The sequence below is a fragment of the Diadema setosum genome, chromosome 13 (assembly GCF_964275005.1).
Source record: "Diadema setosum chromosome 13, eeDiaSeto1, whole genome shotgun sequence".
Classification (NCBI taxonomy): Eukaryota; Metazoa; Echinodermata; class Echinoidea; order Diadematoida; family Diadematidae; genus Diadema; species Diadema setosum.
In genome coordinates, this window is record NC_092697.1 from 24,839,889 (window position 1) to 24,864,170 (window position 24,282).

At 36.1% G+C, this 24,282-nt stretch overlaps 1 protein-coding gene across 1 annotated transcript in view; it reads right to left on the minus strand.

Moving 5' to 3' along the window:
- LOC140236505 (receptor-type tyrosine-protein phosphatase epsilon-like) overlaps positions 1-7,159 on the minus strand; it is a 39,038-nt gene extending 31,879 nt beyond the window's left edge. The window contains exon 1 of the mRNA XM_072316427.1: positions 7,039-7,159. Within this exon, the coding sequence (XP_072172528.1) occupies positions 7,039-7,159 (121 nt within the window). The remainder of the gene's footprint in view (positions 1-7,038) is intronic.
- Between the last annotated feature and the right edge of the window lie 17,123 nt (positions 7,160-24,282).

Below are 24,282 nucleotides of genomic sequence, written 5' to 3' on the forward strand. Positions count from 1 at the left end.
AATGTGAACAAAAGTTATAAGAAAAAATGTTTCCAGACTAAACCGTCTACAGTTACGGTTTAATGAGAAAAATATTGATATCTCTCTATATCTTAGGCTTTATTGCAAAAATTTTATATGGTAGGATGTTGTATGATTCAACAGACCTACACATTTGCATCAAATGTGATATCTTGAACATTTTGAAATCACTGTTCCCAAAGGTAAACAGGACCGTTAACCATTTTTTTATTATTTGATGTATCATCGTGATATTTGGCACATGGGTAGAACAACTCATACGCTACATAACCGTATATTTGAATTTTCTCAAGGTCAACCAAGGAGGGCGCTATTCACCAGAATATAAAGACATACATAGGAAATATGCTAAAAACAAGATTTTTCTGTATAATTTCTTTATTCCCATTATATGTCTTATTATAGACCAATCATTTTCATATTTGCCACAAATGATAAACAAGTGGAATATTATTATTTGATATGTTTGAAATTTCTCAAGGTAACCAAATGGGGGCGCTATTCATATCAATATAAAGAAATACATTATGAGACCCGAGATGACATGTTTGGGATGGGTCCATGTATATTCATGACATTTCATATATGCATAATAGTGGAATTTCGAGATTGCAAATTGATAATATGATAAACTAATGATATTAGAGGCATGCAAATTGATAATATGATAAACTAACGATATTAGAGGCATAACTTGGGTGAAGGAATCAAAATAACACAAAAGAGAAGGGCAATCTGTAGAAAATACTATTGTTTTCAATTATCACTATTATATCTATTGTTTTATGTCTTTGTCACAGAAAAACAAAGGAAATAATCAGAAAAACTTTCCAGAACCACAATTACTTCAAATTTTGCTCCTTCAACAAATTTCAGCCAAGAAACACCAATTTCATACACTGTATATGCTGTTAAATGAAATGGGAACAGAAAAAAAGATGTAAAATCTGACATGGTTGTCATTTTGTGGTTTCCATGGCAACCAGCAATATCAAATATAGCTAAATCATATATCAAAATGTTCGCAATAAGATTTTAGGAAAAGTCACCAGATTTGGTTGAAATCGATTAAGGGCGAAGGAGTGGCAAATGAAAATCTGGTGGGGGCACAATGTGCCCCCCCCCCCCCCTTGGGCTTTATACGGTTAATGATGGCGCATAAATCCATTCGGCTTAACGATCCCGATATGTGGAATAAGTTCTTACCTACCTTTTAAAGCTGCCGTGAAACGCAACTTACTTGCAGCTTACGAGAATATAGAATGATAATCTACTGTGAGAAATAATCCTATTATTATAACAAAAGGTTATTTCAGTACTCTGCATTATCGTACATTATTACTGAATGTGCAGGTATAATATGAATTCATCAAGGACATAACAACTACCGCGAACACTTCTGTCTTTAATACTTACTATTTACAACAGGGAGATGGGAAACACAAGACACATTTTGATTCTTTTACTTCAGGCACATAAACACACAAGCAAACCCACCCACGTGCACTCATGCACAAATTACACTCACACAAACACACGTGAAATCCCTACACGTTGCACGGACAAAGAGTAACATGCACTTCACTCACGTTCTCACTTCTATTGAGTCCCTTTTTTTATATTTCCCTTTTTCCCCAGCTGTTTGTATGTTTTGATATGTTTAGAGTTTTGATATATTGTTTATGTCATTTATGTTCATGAGGCACGTCTTCATCAAGAACAAGCAATAGCTTATAGGGCCTAATCATGATATGCATTTCTCATCTTGTCAATTGTAACTATATTATTACAGTATCACACCCCACTTTTTCTAAAGATTATGAAATAATGTGTTTTAAATCAATTGATCTATGCTATGCTATGTGATTGTCTTTACGTTCCTTTTACTCTGTATCAAAATGTGTACGTTTTAATGTTTATTTGAAAAAAAAATGCCCGAATAAGAACACAATCAAGTTAAGATCAAGCATACATATTTGCGAAAGAGCTACAGGGTGATAGTGTCATCAAGATTATCAGATTGCTCTGTATAATAATATAGAAAAAAATCGTTCCTATAAAATACAACTTTAACCAATAAGGGAGTTCACGGTTGCGATTTGCGCAAAATAAAGGTAAAATGAGAATGTTTGTATATTTGCCATTGACTTTCAAACGAAAAGAATCCTCAGGCAAATGAGGATTTGAAATGTTAAGTTGTGTGTTTCACCTTGCTAGAACGCACAGGTGAAAGTGATTCATCAATAATGTTTAACAAAAGCTGCACACGCATTTCATTGACATTGATTACAAAGGTGGCATGCTTCAACAAAAAATGCTCTGTCACAGGTCCTTTCCATGTTATTTGAAAGTCTGTGGTGTAAGGGTCAAATGAGACATGGGCTAACCATGAACTCCCTTATATAAACGACCTCATCTTCAGTATGTTATTATTGCTGTTACACATGTAACCCAATTATCTGGGTGAGCAGGACAGAATCTAATCTTCTCGAATTCATGTTATAGGCATGATTTATCATTTGCAGATGAAACAAAAATCCAGCATTCCTGCTTCAAAGTAGTTCTGAAATGTGAGTTAGGGATAGAAGCAATTGTTGTGGAGGTTAACTTGGCCTAACGAACCATCAAAAATACCCAGACTCTCAAACAAGGTGTTTGGTCGATCTCGGTAATTTTGTCGAACTCTTTATTTACATATTCCTCCGCGGAACAATAAAGTGCCCAGAAATGATAGTACAATGCACATGTATCCATAACACTTCCCCCCTAAAAGAGTGCATTTAACGTTTTTAACTCAAATGGACTCTATATACCTTGCCACAATTTTTTGGAACAGCATTGTACACTCCTCTTCTAATTCACTCTTATAAATTCATGAGTTTACCATGGTTGCATTATTATAAGAACACATAAACAATGTATGCTATGGCTACTATCATCATCATACACCTGTGATAAAACATGTACATGTACGACTTTAGTACCATTCAACGTGTAACAATCTAACACTCTCATGAGTTACTGCTGCTTGTGAGTTACAGCATACTGGAATTGCATGTAGTTGTGCAACACTGAATACTACAATTTTAACTTTGCAAAAATACCAAGACTTTCAAACAAGGTGTTTGGTCGATCTCGGTCATCTTGTCGAACTCTTTATTTACATATTCCTCCGAGGAACAATAAAGTGCCCAGAAATGATAGTACAATGTACATGTATCCGTACCACAATCAAGTTAAAAATTTGAACCAATATCATCGATGTTAAGTATTGTTAAATATACAAAATGTGAACAATAGTTATACTAAAAATGTTTCCAGACTAAATCGTTTACAGTTGTTATATGGTAGTATGTTTTGTGACACAACTGACCTACACATATGCATCAAATATGATATCATCAACAGTTTTTTGTGTAATCACTGCTCCCAAAGATAATCAGGACCTGTAAAAGAGGGAAAAATATCAGTGAAAATTAGCGTACAAAGCTGAGGGTGAATTATAAGGTAATGAAATAATATCTTTCGACTTGTATATAGGATTACAGTGATCAAAGGCACTATTCCACAAAACACGAAAATGCCCAGAAAAAAAATGCCAGAGTAGTGTTTTGCTCACTAACCCCCTGCACTGTATCACTTTGTTTTCATTTGTTAATGTATTTGGAGAAATTACCGCAAGAAAATGCAGAAATAAACCAAAGCAAACAAACTTCCAATTTGTCCTACTGTTTAATGTGAGTTAAATACGCAATAAGAATACATGCGGTGTAAAGCATGGGTTATGCAGCCACACAAGAATGAACATTTTGCGGTGGTTCTAACGTGCTGCAAGGCGATCGACATGTTGTTTCTGTATGATATGCCATTATTCAGTGTTACAAGTACGTATTCTTGAGAACGTAATAACGAGCGAATCATTCAACACGTACTTATCAAGTATACCTTAAGACTTCTGAAAAAAAAAACCATTTCTGAAAAAAATCGGTATTTCAGGCAAGATTTGTTTATGCAGTTTGCATACATGCAATAGTACATTAGCTTCGTTTTGTATATCTGTACAAGATTTTTGTGTCGTAGATTCGTGTGGTGGTATTAAGCATTACATGCTATTATGCAAGTCTAGTTTCTTTCTAATACTTTACATTGCTGTCGAATAGAGATTGAGAGATTTCTTTAGCACAGACAACACATCACTGGTTTTAATGTATCCTGTCCCTTGCTTCTTACTGTGATTTACGTTATATCATCATCATTTCCACCAGAATAAACATCGTTTAAACATTGGACAGGATTTATTGTTACTGGTGCCTGTAGTATAACGAAAATAACTTGTTGAATAGACTTGCAATATAGCGTAGCCGTTTACAGTGTTTTCCAAAGCCGTAGACTGCTTTCTACACAACTGACCTGTGTATGGGTCCGGCCGCTAAAATTTGCGTCTTGTAGCTCTTCCGTCCTGAAAAGATAGCTCTCTGAACAGCATCGACCCGATAATTTAGAAGCCAATAGCAGTAGTCGTCGACGTACGCGTGCCATGAAAACGCACAAACACTGAATTTAAACTTGATATTTTTTTCCAATGTAATCGCTACTTTTTCTCTCTTCACATAAATCGTATAGCTAGTTGTGCTGTAAATATTTCATTTGCATGTGTTATTAGAGCAAAATCGGATTTTCAAATAAGACTTCCCTAGACTGGAAGTCCCATTTAGGAGAGTTTGGAGTCGGTCCCCTTGATATTAGAAAGGGCTACATTCGACGTGCTTTTCCCGTGAGGCGTACTGGTGCTGTGGCATGTGGATACGACCCGAGTTCTATTCCCGCATAGTTCTTACGTCCTTGGACAAGATGTTTTTACCCACCATGTCCCTCTCGACCCAGGTGTATAAATGGGTACCTGGCAATGCTAGGGTAATAATAATGGCAGAGCCCTCTGGTAGAGCAGTGGCAACACTGAAGAGGCTACCCTGGATAAACAAGACCTTATTATTATCATTATCATACTATTGAAGTTGTGAAGTATCATCATTATATTTTTGGGGTCATTGAAGGAGAAGGGCTATTACCTGCGAACAGTTTTGAAATGATGAAGGGGAAACATGATGCAAGTCTCGCTGATTTTTTGTTTAATCTTTTAACAAGAATGTTACACCTCCCGTGTTACAAACATTAAATGGTGGTCCCGTGTGTGAGAGAGACACTACTCATGAACGTAAAAGATTCTGCTTCACTCATTCATCGCAAAGAGCAGGTATGCATATTCCACGTGACATTCTTGACATACAAGGCACTGATCATGAACAGTATTTACCATGTTTGTTGCCATCTCTTTTTGGTCAATACTTTGATTCTTTTGATTTTACAAGACCAACAACACTAAACTGCCTGATTTTCTTTTACCCGCTGAGGAGGTAAACATCTGCTATAGTGATTTAAGCAAATGGAAATGTTCTGCATGATATAGATAGGAATTATGAATACAATAATGTGTCGTAATTTCTTGGAATGCATTTTCTTTTTTGTTTCAAAACTCTATAGAGTATTAACATCAGACCTAAAACTATATGCATGTATGTATATACTATACAGTATGTATGTTTGCACACACACACACATACATACTTATTACATATCTATGTGTGTATGTGATGTGTGGGTGTGTGTGAGTGTGATATCTTCTGCTGAAGGCATATTGGTTGAATGTCATTTGAACACTACTAGATTGATAATAGTGACCCAATCAAAATTTGAATAAGTATGTCGTTTGCATTAAAAAAAAAAGAAACGGATGCTATTTAAAAATAGATGGAGTATACATTTTGGCTAGTCTGTTATTTCGCACAATCAACAAACTTCCATCAGATCAGATTAAAAATGTGCAGCCACAGAAGATACTTCGTCTGTATGTTAATGCGCGGCATATTCCTATCAATCAACTCACGTGTGACCGAGATGCATGCATGCAGTCCATTAAATTGGTTCCAGTTTGTATTGATTACAACGGATGTCGCTAGAAAGTGCTTAAGAACTTATTTCATCGTGCCTCTCGGTTTCCATCTGACACTTCCGTGAAGCTGAAGCTTGGTAAAATGTATAAGTTATGAACACAGACACCATGTCCAGTGACTCCCCTCGGAGCAAGCTACACATTTTGCCCTTAAGGAAGGTCATGTGCCTTTTAACTGTCATAATAATGATATGCAGGTACGCCAAAAATAATAATGATAATAAAATAACGTTTTAACATAAACAATAATTAGATAATTACATACATATGTGTGTGTGTATATATATTATGACTCACTTGCTTAAACAATAGCTTGTTGATTCTTTGTCGCTTATGACGATTCATAAAGTACATTCACATTTAGACTTATCATATCGTATACCAGTATGTTTACGGTTCATTTAAGAATTGCATGATCGTCGAATGTCACTATATTTACGCCTGCACAAGAACACCTTCGAAAGTACGGAAACGTTCTGATCAAAGGGGACAAAATATGTTTTCTGTCACAAATCCAGCAACCGTCTTATGATATTCATTTGCTGCCAAAATATCTCACACACACACAAAAAAAATGATATACAATACTGTATAGGTTTGTTGCAGACCGCTCAACAAGATGTTGTGCTTTGAATTATAGGACTACTACACATTTACGCAATACGATGTTATGAAATTGAAAATAATCCTAACATACCATCTATTGTTTAATGAAAGGGCTATTAATAGCTTTCATAATAAAACTTAGTATGCAACTTACCTCAACTTTGTTCTCGCCCGTATATTTCCTTTTTGCGTCCAACTGTGCGATTACTGGTGACTAAGGTTATCATAAGATTAAGTGAGCCATGATCTGAGTATCAGTAATCAAATAATGAAGACGTTGTAATGAAGAATGGCAAAAGATAGAATAAGCAGTCATACTGCTTGCTTCCTTGAATTTGTTTACGAATGTACGAAAAGTGAATAATCCGGGCGGTCTCTCAAATCCCTTCAAACGCATGCACTATCCCAGTGGAGATACTGGCTGCGTCTGACTGGTTCACTATTAAGGCAGGTTCGACGCTGTACAGCTAATAAAGCGAGACGCCACGAGCAGCAGCGCCGGATGGGGGCGTTGCAGGCCATGTTGGATCCGAAATAAAAGCGACGAGATAATTTCTGAAACTGTGATTGCATGTTTTATATGCAATTTGTGCGGAGTTTGGCACCTGTATACTTAAAGAGAATGGTGGTGTAAACTTAAACTAGCCACGATTCGCACAATTTGCAACGGGGACGATTTATCACTATTTCATAGTTATTAGATACTTGTATTACAAATAGGCTAAAAGCAAAGAAGCTATACCGAGCTAACAGTAGCTGATAGGAGTTGGGAGGGGCATTGGTGTTTGGAAGAGACTTTGTTAATACACGGCAAAGATATAACTAACTCAAGAGACATTCATAATTAATCGTTTTAATCGTGATTTACGTTGGGAGACAGAAAGGTCGGTAAAATACACAGACCAGTGTTCGTGCAAGGCAAATAAATGCAGCAAACTGTTTGTAGTCAGCTGTGCAGTGAGTGGTGCGACAAATACTCGGAATTTTTAGACCTGCCACCCGCATATGCAGATCGGATCCGCCGTGCATATGTATATCAGATTTCGCGGGATTCATACACTGCGTTAACCTTTTCCCACTATAGCCGTGGCCCTAGTTGGGGTTAGCAAGCCTTGAAGATATCGAAAACAAACATATCTAATATGGTAAACAGTGGGTATCAGGGTAACCAACCTCATGGATTAAAGGACAAGTTGACCTTCATTAACATAAGGATTAAGAGAATGTAGCAATATTAGTAGAATTCTTCATTGAAAGTTTGAGGAAAATCGGACAATCCGTTCAAAAGTTATGAATTTTTGAAGTTTTTGTGCAGTCACCACTGGATGAGAAGACTACTGCAGTGTATGATGTCACATGCGTACAACAATATAAGGAAAATAATTAACCTAAAGAGAATTTCATAAAATTTCATCTTTTGAAAAAAGTACACATTCCCTTGACTCGTTACTGACATATGTTATGGGTAATATTATTCCCATTGTCTTTAGAAAGAGGCAAGTCAAGTGCTCTTTTATTATGCGAAAAAAAGTGAAAATATGTTGAATTTTCTTTACATTTTCTTTATACTGTTGTGCTCATATGACATCACGAGCCTTAGAAGTCTCCTCATCCAGCGGTTCCAACACAAAAGTTTTAAAAATTCATAACTTTGCATCGATTGTCCAATTTTCCTCAAACGTTCACTGATGTTTTCTACTAATATTGCTGCGTTCTCTCAATCCTTATGTTAATGAAGGTGAACTTGTCCTTTAAGCAACAGCATGGCTCTACGAGAAGAAGTGAGGGAGACCGTTTGACCTGTTTATTTAAAGACTGAATGTTGTTTACATTCTTTGGGAATCTAAGCAACAAGCAACCTACTATCGAGATGAGAATAACTAGTGCATGTTTGTTCACAAGAGTTTCATATTATTATCATGGTTTTGGTTGTTGTTTTTGTAGTTCTTCCCCAACCCTCGGAATTAAAAAAACAACAAACCACAGTAACAAGAGTCATTATTGTCAGGTTATTACAACAAACAATAATAGAGGCTACAAACTTTTTTTTTTTCATTTCATGTCACAAAATGTCATATGATAGTGAAGACTGATTGTTCGAAACGGAATTCGTTAAGCGATGACATCATTGCTTTAATCATTCTTATAGTGTGACTAATACCATTGTTTCGTGACAACTTGTTGCCCTAAGTCATTATAATCATAGGGCTTATAGTGTGTGTCTGGCTGTGATGAAACCCCTTACCTGTCTGGTCGTTGTACTTAATGAATACTTTTTTTTTTTTACTTAATGAATACTTTATAAGTACTCAATCACGGACAATAATAGTTATAATAAATGATAAGGTCTTATTTATCCAGTGTGGCCTCTTCAGTGATGTCACTGCTCTACAAGAGGGTCCTACCATTATTATTACCCCAGCGTTGCCAGGTACCCATTTAAATACACCTGGGTTGAGAGGGGCATTGTGGGTAAAAACATCTTGTCCAAGGACGTAAGCACTTGGCGGGAATCGAACTCGGGTCCTCCGATTGGGAGTAGAGAGTCTTATCCACTATATGCCACAGCGCCCCCACTTAATAAGCAATACAATACAAACTTAGTGTATAAACAACCATTTCATAAATGGGGCTAAATTTCACTTCATTTAGAGGAGATTCGTTGTTTTTTAACCCTGAAACGGCGGCGGGGTTGAATCAATCCCCCCCCCCCCCTCGACATTTTCCACGACCATTCCGCCGCGCGAAATGGTCGGACCACGCAGCTCACTATAGGGGGCAGGACGGTGATTCAACCCTCCCCCGGCCACAAAACAGAAAAAAAGAAAAATGTTAGCTGCGTTTAAGTCTGAAAAAAAAAAAAAAGAGCGGAAGGACTTTAGACCATGCTTCCTCTAAAATGTGGCAATATTAAGATTTCTTCTGTGTTTGATTCGATGTGATTTGATTTTCCAATGTTAATAATAATAGATTAATGATATGATGCAAACAGTGAAACACAATAATTATGATACGAACATTGTATTATAGTTGAACCTCTATTATCCGGCCTCCCTTTATCCGGATCTCTCTATTATCCGGACGCAATCTCGCCGTGATTTTTTAATCTTTTTTTTAATAATTACGGGAAGAAAGGGGGATTCCCAACGGATACATTTCTTAATAATTATTTAGGTAAATCATCCCAAGAATTTATAAAAGAAAATGATTTCATTCTTGCAAACACGAACCTCTATTTTGGGGTCTGTTACTGTGTGTAACAATGAAAAGGTTGCAGTATACACATTACATGTGGTACTACAATGGGCTATACATCAGTACAGTGTACATGTGTATGTATGTAGACTCTACATGTATAAAGCATTGAGTCTCCCGTATCCGGCCAAATCCCTTATCCGGACGAGCCCCGGTCCCGACTTGTCCGGATACGAGAGGTTCAACTGATAGCTGACATAGACTCGCCTCATGCAGGAATTAAAGTGACACAGTAGGACCTATTCTATACAGCAGCTCGCGTTGCTACACTTACACAATATCATGGTGTACTATAACAAACGGTGGTAAAAATAACCAATCATGTATCTTCAGTGCTAATTTTCCATCACGAAAAGACCAGTACAATTTCACGTCGTTGCTTCCATTGCTTGTGCGATACTGCCTGCAAACATAATAGCCCTCTAATTACACGGCCTTCCTGTGATTTGTTTCGCTTGTTAGGACTGGAAAGTTTGCAAAAATCTCTAGTTCTTGCCGTATGAACTTTCAAAACTCAATGGAAATGCTGCATTTGTTGAATCCTTCAACAAAATGGGTATCATCGAGAGTAAAACGAGTAATATGATCAGTATTCTCTTAGTTTGGAAAACGATAATTGCGAAGATAATTGCAAGATAATGAGTCATATCGTATTGCAGAGAAACAATGAGCTAAAAGCCCGTGTCATTCACCACCTCTTTAAAATTCGTTTTGATTACCAGTTTGCGTGAAGGCAAATAGCATTCACGTCAAAGTATAACCTATGATAGTTCTCACGCATGATGATCATGTAATTTCTTCTATGCACAGAGACGTTTGCTAATAGTTTAAAATACATACAGGAAATAGAATCCGCAAAATACACAAAAGATCGAATGGGTTTCATGGTTGGTATCCAGGTAAACCGGCTTCAACTCTTTCATTTTCCAGGATTTCTCTTTCCCTCGCGTTGGTTGTAAAAGGCTGTATAAGCATTTGGTAAGGTTGTGCAAGTATTCCATACATCTCTAAAGGATAATAAAGTAAATGACAAAATAAACACCAAGTAAAAAGAAAACAAAATCATTCAACATTTTGTTTTCACGAGTAAAAAAAAAAATAATAAAAAAGATACCCAAATGCATCACATCAAAGGTGCATAATCACAAACGAACTAAAACAGCTGTAAAATAACAATGTACCGTGTATGTCACAAAAAAAACAACAACATTACAACGGGACCCTCCGCAATGATAACTTTAAAAATAGTGAATCAATCCAATATACAATGCCCGTTTTATGTGATGATATTTTATAATATCTGATAATTTTATAAATAACATCCAATTCCCACAAGATATTGACAGCTGAAACTTCGGTATAATTAATATTCTGTATACTTACCATGTGATTTGTTGACCTTGCTGATATTGATTTTATGTGTACCTTTTGTAAATATTGTAAACATGTTGTTTACCTGTTGGTTTACATCCAATAAAAAGTAAAAAAAGAAAAAAGAAAAAAGAAAAAAAAAGAAAAACACGTTCGATTTGCTTCAGTAGTCAAAGAGAAATGAGGAATTTTCTAGATCATGTCAGGAATCTCCCTTCAAGTTCTGTCTATTGTGTTCACACACAAGAGCAGACTCATGACATGTTTTACAACAATCCACATTTCTCTGTGACCGCTTAACCAAACTGAATGGGGTTTTCTGCGAAATAGAGCTAAGATGTTATATTTTAAGACACTGAAGCAGTATTTAGACGGTTTAATCATATCGGGTGTTATCAATGCGAAAATCTGATTGTAACTTTTTTTTTGGGGGGGGGGAATATACTGTATATTAGTTTAAGGAGTGAGAAATTGCTATTCCACGCAATGTATAATGTTGGTAGCGCATTTCCATTCAATATTGCAATTTCAACACTTAGAATGTATACGTTGGTTATAACAAAAAGTGTGTAATTTCATATTAAGTTATTCCATCTTGATGTTAGCTCTTTTTTTTCATTTCGTGAGAGATGGCAAATTGTTCCGATATCCGTTAGCTCCACTTAGAAAGTTCTGTCTGAAACGTGTTTTTATCATTACTGTTTTATCACGAGACGAAGAGGATGGGATTTTTTGTTGTCCTTGCATTTTTTTTTAAGCACAGCTGTCTTCTTCTTCTTCGTCTGTCTTCCAGCGAGGCCAGGATGCTATGTAGGACTATAGAGGGAAAGGTCGCTTCGTATAACCGACGCTCGATGCAGGGTCTGGGACTAGCAGCGTTGTGTAAGGGCCGCGAGCACAGAACAGAGGCATAACGAGAGGGGCGTCGCGTGTTCGAAGGACTGGCCTTCTGAAAAACTTGCGCAGATGGGTACATTCCATGTGCTTTGAGGCCATAGTGCTTCTACTTGCGGGGAAAAAAAAAACAACACATAAACACGGCTACTGGCGTCAACTTGGTTGTCCCACATCTGATCTGCCTGTACATGTAGTAGACGCCAGTACAGTGTCGAACAGTGAGACGGTCTTGTTCTGGAATTAAAGGCGCTGGGGCCTGGATACTTTCTTTCAAAAGCATTAATATATACATCAAGTGGTTATTGTTGTCTCACCACTTATCATTTTGGTTTGCTATTTTTGTTTGTAGACGCTCACTCTCCTATGTTTTGGATAGCCGTGGACTGGGATGATTACGTGATTGCTGGCCGCGTCTCAACTCAGCGTATAAGGATATTCACAGACCCACAGTGAAACGTTGGATGTGTGCTGACGCTGTCTTTGTCCATTTTTTGTGATGTGGCAGTATCGTCACTTTCGGCAGAAACACCACACTCAGGATCCATGGTGGCACTGAGCAGTTGCACTTTACTCTCGACATGCTACACTTCATTAGATCTGTAAACCTCTCGTCTTCATTGTTCGAGATGTCCATGTCAATCAGCTTAATGCATAATACACTTGTCGTGTGGTTTGTCTGTGTAACTACAGACCTTGTAGACTGTGCACACTCGTATATTCGGTATATATATATATATATATATATATATACATACATATATATATATATATATATATATATATATATATATATATATATATATATATATATTCGGTATATTACTTCCCCAATTTACAGCTATTTTAAATCGTAAAGAGTTAAAATGGGAGAAGTGGAATTTAATTACGTCATGTCAATTCTGTGGGTTTTCTCTGTTTACGCGACATTCCTTCATTCCACCTTTGGCTAAGATTTAGGGCAACTTTTTTTCTGTTTTTGTTTTGTTTTGTTTTGTTTTGTTCTGTTCTGTTTGTTTGTTTGTTTGACTTTGTTGTTGTTGTTGTTGTTGCTTTTTGCAGTGCGCACGTTTGCGTCCTACCATGTGTGCTCTGTCCAGTGATTATTCTGGTAAAATCGATTAACTTGATCCCTTTGTGGATTGCGTCATAAGTTTTCACACTTTGGTTAGATTTAACGGACTTTCTTTTGTTGTCTTTGGACTGTTGCATATACTTAAATCATACCACCGAAAGGGATTCCTCAGATTTTATACCCTCTATTGTCACACTGAACTGGTAATGAACTATCCACTTATCAACAAGTCTGAAAGTACTCCTATTGTGATGACATTCTTTTTCTCTAATAACTAAGTCTCAGGTCTTCTGAAAGTCATGCATCAGGATACTCTCATACCTTTTCAGACGATTTTTCACTTTTTTGTTTGCAGAGAAAACACATGACGATCCCCTTAATGTCTCACTCTCGGATCGTGTGTACGAGGGTGTTTTCAAAACTATTGAGATGTGTGATTTATCATTTTGAAGTAGACCTCCAACGAGGAAGTAACAAAACATCAGAAAGGACTTGATCACAAGGACGAGTTCATCACAGCAACCAGCAGCCTATATCATTAAAATAAAAGTTTGGGGGTTTTTTAATCTTTTCCCATGCTTCTTCTCGCGATATAGACAAAACTTCGACGAATTGCAGTAGCATGCACCCTCAAAAGATTTTGGATGATAGTTAGATATTGCGTTATGAGTGATCCACATTTTACAAGTCCTGCTTTTCAGTGGACCATTCTTTTTCCATAATTCTATTATATTTCCATTCTGTCAACCTTGCAGAGTATACATTGTTGTTCTTGGCTATTTTACTTAATAATATTGTACACAATATATAAATACTTTACTATCCACACAGCATCACATATTTGGACAATCTTAATTTGCGTAATGAATGCTTTGTAATTTGTTTCCTTTTTTTGTAGGATGGAAAAAAATGATAATTGAAAAATTAAAGAAAAAAGGACAATGGAGTAAGGGCATGGTATCCACGTTGTTTACAATATGAAAACAAATATTTGGAGTCGAATTCTACCTGATTCATGATATTCTATGGCCTCTTGTAGATTTTAATCACCTTGAAGCGAGCAGGGTATATACGACTTCCATGATAGATATGATGGATTAAAATGTAAAGTGTTGCCATTTTGGGGATACGCAAGTATAGCCCCTTGTTGAAAAGGGTGCACGTCAGGACCTAGACACCCACGAGTCATTTAAGTCCGCAGGTCATTCAAACAACGAGTCATACAGCCCACTTGTTAGGTCCAGGAGCTCAACATCAAGTAATACAGGCCCACGAGCTATACGGTCCAAGAGCTAGACGCTAGGTCTAGTCATTACTTAGTTCCTGGGTCTATTTTATACTTTAGTTTCTAGCTCTTGTACCAATTTTACTGGGTGTCCAGCTCGCTGGCTGTACGACTTGTGTATGACTAATGGACCTTCTTTCAACGTCTTGCTCTTGGGTCGTATAACTCGAGTGTGTCCTGCTTGTATAGGATGACCCCGTCAAAAATAGATTGGCCAGAGTCCTGATAGGTTTCTCTATGTTTGGTTATACGCTAAAACAGATTACTCTACTACATAGTAACAACATTCGTCATGAGATACAATTTTGTGTTCACTACAAATACCCACTTTGCGGGAGACAAAATATTCCACTATTGTACTTTGTCATACCTGCGCAAAACAAAAAATAAGACAGAAGAAAATGCACCACAAGCATATAAGGCATTGCTGTGATATCAAATTCGAAGTAACTGTTTTGAAACTATTTAGGTTTTGAAATCAGGTGCGGAGAGTAGCATATATGGCATTATTTCATTTTCCATTTGTTTCATTTCCATCTGTGAAGATAGCTGAATAGCCCATATTCAGCTGCAATAGCTGGTCTTTGTACAGTACTTGTCGTATGGGTCAGGTTGCATGTAAGGCGGGACCACTTCAGCGGGTTAAATACCCTGCTCTGTGCAGAATAATGAATAATGAAGCGGGATATTTTACGTGCATGACGTTGTGACTCTCTCACACACAGGACCTCTATTTTATGTCCTATATCCGAGGGACAGAGCGGTTTTTTTTTTCCTCTTGCTAGAGGGGACGGTTACTGGCGGTTTGATTGTATGATTACACACAACATTACTCACTGGGACTCGGGATTCTAACCGGGATCCGAGGCAGACGTGCTACCGACTGACCTAACTCATCGCCTTACCATCCATCAATCTGTCAATATATACCATGACACATGCATATTCAGTTTACTCAATTCTTGCGCAAAAACAGATATATCCATATTTAGCACTTTCAAATAAGGTACTTGAAATTAAAGCTGCTGGAAAAACAAAATTATCAAAATATTTGAATTGATTCTAATGATGTCTTCAAAAAACATTTTTGTTATGGAATGAATGCGGTATCATTTAAAATAATTTTTCTTCATTTGATGATGATACTGTAAAAAAAAAAAGAAAATGGTGTTTATCTATTTTTGCAATCAAACCCTTCTTACCTGTAGTGTCATTCCATACGATCTGGAAATATATGGACTTTTTTTTTTTCTTTTCTAATCAGACATTTAAACCAAATGTTGGTTCAGTCTTCTCGTTATAGTTAGTACTCAGTTAAGAGATCTCTAGAGCAGTTCAAGCATCAATTTAATGTTTCGGCTGCATGCAAGATTATGGACAATAGAAACGACGCGCGACACCACAATAAGCGTGCCAGCGAGCTGCGTTTCTGACAATGATGTGATATATGGTTTTAAAAAGTAGACATATTCCTAATAATATTCCTTTCCCATTTAGGACATACTGCAGCAGTGACGATGGAAAGCTGTAATATTTGGGATTTAGCTGTAATATTTGGGATCAGCCGTAGAAAGACCAATGGTCTATGTTGATCCCCCCACAAACTGAAATGATTGCTTTTTATTGTGTTTGTCTGTTGTGTAATTGTAATAGGTTCAACATTTCCTCTTTTGTTCCAATGTTATACTGTGTATGTATCGTTCCTAGTATCCTTTGTATTAATGCTTTTTATCAGGATGTGGAAATAAATGAAATGAAATGAAATGAAATGAAACTGTTGGAGTCCACTTGTAATTAGTTTCTTCCAAATATATGAAATCAAAACAGTCATTACAAGTTAACTGTATAGGTAGCAACTGATCTGCATGCTTTAATGCCAATACAAAATTAGCAAAGCTCATGTTCCTTACAAGATTAATTTGTGCGCGAAAAAAAAAAAAGCTGAGGTTAGCGACAAGGTAAATATAAATCTAAAGTCTTAGTGACTATGTAATCACTTGATGTTTTTAGGTTGCTTCTCTGTGCTCCATTCATCAACTGACATACAATATCAATGAAAAAGCTGCCATCATTTCCACACCCTATGTGGGCCACCACCTGCACATAAAACATTATGGATGTACACATTAACACACATTTATACACACTCACGCACACGCACCCACCCACCAACACACACACACTCACAACGACATGCTTGCTCATATTACATGCTGATATACTCACGCGACAATGACTCCCCGGATCAACCAGCGAGTCTGTGTTGGTCACTGCCTTTTCGCCTACGTCCTGCTACTATCAAAGAAGTCACAAGTAACTCAGGTTGGGACTATTTATCCTTCCACGTACCAACACCAGTGTCGAAATCCCTATAAAATCACATTCTCTTTGCCACTTTGCCCGTTAGCTTTGTAAAATGTAAGATGTTAAAATCGTTCAATAGTCAGTGATAGTGCTTTTATCCACTGGACGCGCGGCAGCTCTTTTCCTCTGATCGAGTAACCGCCCAAAAGGAAGTTTAGCGGCAAGTATCACAGCAGCAGTATGCACGACTCGCCACACTGCCCTCGGAAGCTAGCACGAACCGAGAGAAGAAAGTGGATTTCATGTAAGTTAGATCGATTAATGTCATATGAAAACGTATCTCACAGTTTCAATCTTACCGCGCTGCCAAAGTGGTTGAAGCGGTGTTTAAAGGGATGGTATAGTATTGGTTGAGGTGAGGATTCAGGTTTTAACATTTTGCGAGACTCTTGGGAAACCCTTAGAGGAATTTAAAGTTTCTTTGATCAAAATCGGTTTGGAAATGGCTGAAATATCCCAAGACAGAGTAAAACAAAGCGATCCTAATAAATGGTGGGTCCCACCTTTTATTAGGATAGCTTCGTTTTGTATATCTCAGCCATTTTAAAACCGATTTTCATCAAATAAACTTTGGATTCCTCTTAGAATATAATTATGCTCTATCATATCTTAATAAGAGGTTTCTCATTATCTATATATTTTTTTTTTTAAATCAGGAAAAAACTTTGGAAACTTGAAGCCCCACCTCAATTAAAACTGTATCATCCCTTTAAAGAAAATCTCACTTTGAAGTCCAAGCTCATAAAATAAAAGGAGTATACAAACAGCACAAGTTAATAACAGAATTCCATACTTTGTTTCAATTAGGCAATTCATCACATTTAAAGAAAAAAAATGAGCTCTTCAGTTGGGTTTTCATTAGTTTTCCAAGGACCTGTTTATGTTATAAAATGTTCGTCAGTCTATGAATAATAGTGATGAAAGCCAAAGCAAAGGCTACAAATGTACGCAACCACTATATCCTGGAGATAATGACTACGATGACAATTAAGTAGCAGCCCTGAAGAGATTGATCGGAAAAAGGAGGAAACTTGAAGCTGTCCGTGAAGCGATTTCTTGCTTAATTGCAAGCATTTAATTGCTTCCTCATTGCCCCAGTGGACTGAAAGTTTAAAAAAAAAAATTGCAAGGTCTATAATTCGGTATACGAGTCTAATGTCTATATCTTGTATTGGAAGGGCCATGCAATACTCAAGGAGACATCGTCCGAGTATGAGCCCTGGTTCGAGTTCATGGCTGTTCCGAGTACGAGTCCCAAATAGAAGAATGAGTCCGAGTGAGAGAACAAGACCGAAAGCGAGTCCTTGGTCGGGTCCGATCCGGCCCGTGGCTGGTTCAAAATGCACACACAAAACACTCACACACGAAAATCCCCTCGGAAAAATAAAATCAACCTCGCACACCGTTCTACACAAAAAAAAAAAAAAAAAAACATTCACTTCCAATCAAATATATAATACAAGAAACATGAATTCACTTTGGTATTACTGTATACTGTACTGGTATCTCAGTTATGTTTTAAAGATAACTGAGATAATTATACATATTTATGTTTCAATATAAAAAAAATGGAAATAGTACAACAATTACCAGCGACTACCGAAGGAAAAAATGGAAGCATATTACATCTAAAATAAAATCCATCACCCAAAACAATTCTCCCTAGCTAACCTAACTACCCTTTATAACCACATATTACTTAACTATGAACTACCCAAAAGAAAGAAAATAAAAAACCCACTCCGCCCATACATAATTACCTTTCCGTTCCTTGCCACCCCTACCCATTAAAATTTTACAATTTTCCCTACCTAAACACAACCACTCATAAAAAATCAATTGCCAATATAAACACACACACACAAACACACTCACCAAAACCCCCTCGTTTTCAATCCAAAATAAAAACACACACACACACACACATACTCACCCTACACACACGCACCCACACACACAAACGCAGACACGAGTACAAATAATGTCATGGACCAAAATTAAAAAGCTTTGAAAAGTGTGCTTGGGTCACAGTCTTCCGAACAGCCCTGACTGACTGACAAAGGTTGTGCATGCGGTGCCTACAGCCGCTCTGTGCTCGTTCTCTCAGATTTCCCAAAGCACAATAGCGAATTTCTTTTTGTACTATTGCCATATTCTTTGTATATCCTGAAACTGAAAGTTCCTGCTGTTTGAATAGGTGGTATGTATTGGAGGAAGGACAATCATTTTACGTCATGTGATACAGTGCTAGTCTACTGCAGTAGGGACTAGGGAGCAATATTGGCTCGAAAACGTGGTGTTCACTATACGTTCATTTTTCATGTGTTACGTCGTGATTTTTTTCTTCCACTTGCATATTTATCATACTATATCATACACATCGACCAAACAAATACAAATCCTTACATCTGTATTAAAGAATAAGGCGCCTTGTAAACAACAAACTGTCGTGTCTCACAATACATTTTACCTTTACATTCATTCATTCATTCATGTTAGTTTTTATTTTCATTTATTTTCATTTATTACATTGATGTACTTTGTTCTTAAACAAAGCATCATGAATATGCGAGCATCCCTTAAAGGACAAGTTCACCTTCATTAACATAAGGATTGAGAGAATGTAGCAATATTAGTAGAACACATCATTAAAAGTTTGAGGAAAATCGGACAATCCGTTCAAAAGTTATGAATTTTTGAAGTTTTTGTGCAGTCACCGCTGGATGAGAAGACTACTGCAGTGTATGATGTCACATGCGTACAACAATATAAGGAAAATATAAAGAGAATTTCACAAAATTTCATCTTTTGAAAAAAAAAAGTACAAATTCCCTTGACTCGTTACTGACATATGTTATGGGTAATATTATTCCCATTGCCTTTAGAAAGAGGCAAGTCAAGTGCGCTTTTATTATGCGAAAAAAGTGAAAATATGTTGAATTTTCTTTACATTTTCTTTATACTGTTGTACTCATATGACATCACGAGCCTTAGTAGTCTCCTCATCCAGCGTTCCAACACAAAAGTTTTAAAAATTCTTAACTTTTGCATCGATTGTCCAATTTTCCTCAAACTTTCACTGATGTGTTCTACTAATATTGCTGCATTCTTTTAATCCTTATGTTAATGAAGGTGAACTTGTCCTTTAATTTCTTTAAGGAAGTTTAAAGCATCGGATAAAATGAATGATTGACAAAACTGTCCATCTTTACCTCATCACAGAATCATTTCTTTAATGACAGCCTATGAAGTCTGTTGTTTATTTCATCCTTATTATATGTTTAGGATTTGGCAAAGAAAGAAACAGTTCAATTTGATAACAGCAATGACATGATCAATTACAACTCTACCAAGTACCGCTAAGGAGCGTTTAAGTTATTATAAGGTACATGTTTAGGAGTTGGCAAAGAAAGAAACAAGTCAATTTGATAACAGCAATGACATGATCAATTGCAACTCTATCAAGTACCGCTAAGGAGCGTTTAAGCCAATAATTCATGTTTTCTAATCCCTTTTATTTCATCAATATGACTATACTGAATTGTTTCTTAGAAATCATCAACAATAACAAAAACACATGTATAACCAAATACTTACAACCTGCTCAAAAATCCAGTGAAGATTCTTTTCCGGCAGGAGGTTATCTTCTCGTTTCTTCATTTTAATATCCACAACTTTTGTCTTATTTTCATTTGATTTTCAAACCAGAAATACTTGCAAATCTATCAATAACATTCATTGCGGTAAATTCAATTCAATTCAATTCAAAGTTTATTTCATTTTTCGATAAAACATATATGTTTCACTTCCTTTGATAACAGAGAATAAGGTAAACAGAACATTGTGAAATGAAAAGACTGTACAATAATTATTGAGGACGTTATAGAATGATACATTGAATTATATATTGAATTGAATTGAAATAAATACTTCTTAGTATACCGTTTCGTGTATCATCCGCAAATTGAACAATTTTGTGAAAATTATAATCTGTCTTTAACCTTTCAGTTGACACATATCCAAAGGTCGATCTTGAGATCATCAAATTCAACACTTCGCTGCACAACAAAAAAAAAAAAAAAAATATATGGAGAGAGAGAGAGAAAAGGTCACCACCTGCAAGCTCTTTCTAGAGAAAAGTAGAGAAATCATTGATGAGGGCAGAGGCATTTCATTAAACACTTTGTCAGGTTTTTTTTTTTCTGACTGATTTGACCAATCAGATGCAAGCACTTGAGGAGATTCAAACAGTCTGTCAGAAAAAAAAAAAAAATCAGACATAACGCCTGATGAAATGCCCCCATGGATGGAAGAGAAAACGCACCATCATACAACACACTCCGCAATTATTGAGAAATAAGACTTTTAAAATTCATTGTTTTTGAGAGATAAAATTAATTTTCAAAGACTATCAAAAATATCAATGTTGGAATTTCTTTGACGTCCGCCTATAGAATCAAATCGTATAATATTCTCTCATATAAATCTGCCTGATAAAACCCTTTCTGATTTCGCCTATCACAAAGGCAGAACCTTTTTAATTCTATTCGCAGGACATCCAGAAACCAATGTTGAACACCATATTAAACAAAGAAATTGGTCGCCAGTCCTTTAAATGATGCTTTCTTTTGGAATCAAAGTTGTGACATAATTTTTTAGAAGAAGACATATTTTTCTTTGAATATGCATTATTCAACGACTTGAACAGTTAAAATTTATGTTCTTCCCAAAAACACTCTAAAGAATATCACAGTAAATCGTATATCCATTTCAACAGATTTGTTGGTCTTTGTATTTTTCAATACTTGTTTTAATTCAATCTTCTAATTGCCAAGGACCATCTGAAGCCAATCTATAAATTTATCGTTTAATCGTTGACTATTTTGACCGTCTAAAAATTCTTCTAAATTCATATTTCCAACATTATTTCTTTTTTTTATACAGAGAACTATAAAAATATGCGACATCTCCCAATATTCCTGTTGGTATTTTATTCCTTATCATTTCTATCAATAAAAAATTATTATTGCATCATTTATTCATGGATATCACTACCCTTTTTCAAATTTTAAGGATATTTGAAAGCTTTTCACCAATTCCATCCGTTTCCATTTTGATCTCACAAGAATGCTATTCACTTTCTCCTGTCTCATGTTTTTCCATGCATTCAGTTTTACCTCGTATTCTTCTAAAAAAAAAGAGCGTTTCTTGTTTTCTGCTGTCAGTGCTTTTTGTAACTCAATTATATATATTTTTTCTTATTGCTTTTCCTTATTCTTTTGCAATTCCCTCTTATGACTTACATAACGTATATAGTCTATACGTTATCAACATCAATAACGTTTAAAAACGATGATTGGTCTTTCATGGAAAATTGAAAGTGTCTGCGATAATACGAACTAATCGTCCATGACATAATATTGAAATTTCTGTACGATTATTTACTTTGTAATCTTTTCTGTATATAAGTCATCTTCCAATAATGTATTTTTGAATTTCCAACACCTGCAATATCCTAATTCAAAGTTAATTCAAACATTATGTCCACTATACCAACCAGTGGTAATGATACAAAATAAAAATGCTAATCTAGCTTATTCTAAAGGATTATTTTGGAGCCATGTAAACTGTTTTTCTGTAATATTCTATAGGGTATTACATCCTCCAATGATGTACAAATCCCACGTTACTTCTCATTTTATCCACTTTCTTCTTTGCCTCACAGTGCTGAAAATAAGTAGTAATGTGATATGATGTACACTGACTTATGATAATAAACAAATAAAGATTTTAATACGTTTTCACCAAAATCAGTAGGGATATTACAAGTTCAGAAATTTCTGATATGATTAAAACAAAAAGTATAACATTGTTTTATTACCCAGGTGCGCGAAAATGGCTCGGACTACCTTACGCTGTAAAACACAAAATAAAAACACAAAAACAAACTAACAAAATCGACTTAAACAAAACAACACTAACAACATCAACAAAAGTAACAACAACCGTCATAACAAAAAAAGCTGAGCAGAGAATTATGGTTTAGGGGATTGTCTGAACGTATGAAAACTTTTAAAAACCTTGAATATAAATAAGCATAAAGTTTTAAACACTATATATGCTATGGCTTATGGATAGAGGTTATGACCTCTATCCATAAAAAAAAAAATTCAAAAAAAAATCATGAATTTGAAGAGGTTATGACCGTTGATGTGTGGTGCAGTGACGCTGTAAGTTATCGGAGCAAGAATATGCAGCGCCATCACTTGGGAGTATTCAAAAAGGAAGAAGAATACTATCAGAGCGTCTTCGCAATCCTTGTGTAACTATATAAAACAAATGATGCACAGGTCAGATTGAAATCGGTGAGAATTAGATGAGCGAGTTTAGATTTGGAACTTTTTAAACCCACGAGCGCAAAGAGTTGGTTTTTTATTGTTTCCACAGTTAAATGAGAGCAACTATCCACAACAAAGGCCTGTGCATCATTCGTTTTATAAAATGACATTCAACTTTTCTTCATCATGCGTCCGGTTCACCTACAGCACTAGATCTACACAAGGCTTGAGCTTGATTTTTGCATGGCCATGCATTCGGATTTTACCAGACGCATGGCTCAGTGTGGATTTGTAAAAATCAATGCATGATTGACCAATCAGGTTTGCAGAGATTTCAAAGCCCATTTTTATTTATACGATGCAGATTCTCGAGTTGATTAGTAAGATTTGGAGGCTCAATTTAACTTTGGAACGCGTCATATTTTGTTTTCGTGGGCTGTTTTAATGGGCGCATAACCATCATATGTGATTGGTAACACTGAGTCATGCATCCAAAACAAAAACAAAAACAAAAAATACTCCAAGATGTTTGCTTCCTCGTGTTTCAATTCCACCTGGCACATACGGCGATTCATTAAAAAACACGCACACATACACACACACACGAACTTTGATAATATATGAATCACTGTAGCAGTATCCAAGTGGAGAGATTTAATATTTTTTGTTGTACTTCTCTAGTTTCTCGAGTAGTATAATGTTCACAAATATTTTTGTTTAATACATGTATTGTATCATGCGTCGCTGGGGCGACAAGACCGCGTCGTATCTATACAAAATGTCAAATGTTCAGGAGAGAAAAAAAAAACAAAAAAACATGGCAGCCAAAGCACTGTATCTAATGGGATAGACATTTCTTTGACATGCCGTGGTGGCTTCATTTTTGGGGTAAGACATCTAGGATTTGTACAGGACATCACTTAACTGATTATCTGACCATTAATCCAAAAAAGTCATTTTCACTAAAATTGCAGATACAAGGTCTTGTCACCCCAGCGACGCATGGCTTGTTAATGATAACTTTGTACAAAGACAGATAGACCGTATATACTATAGCCAGTAT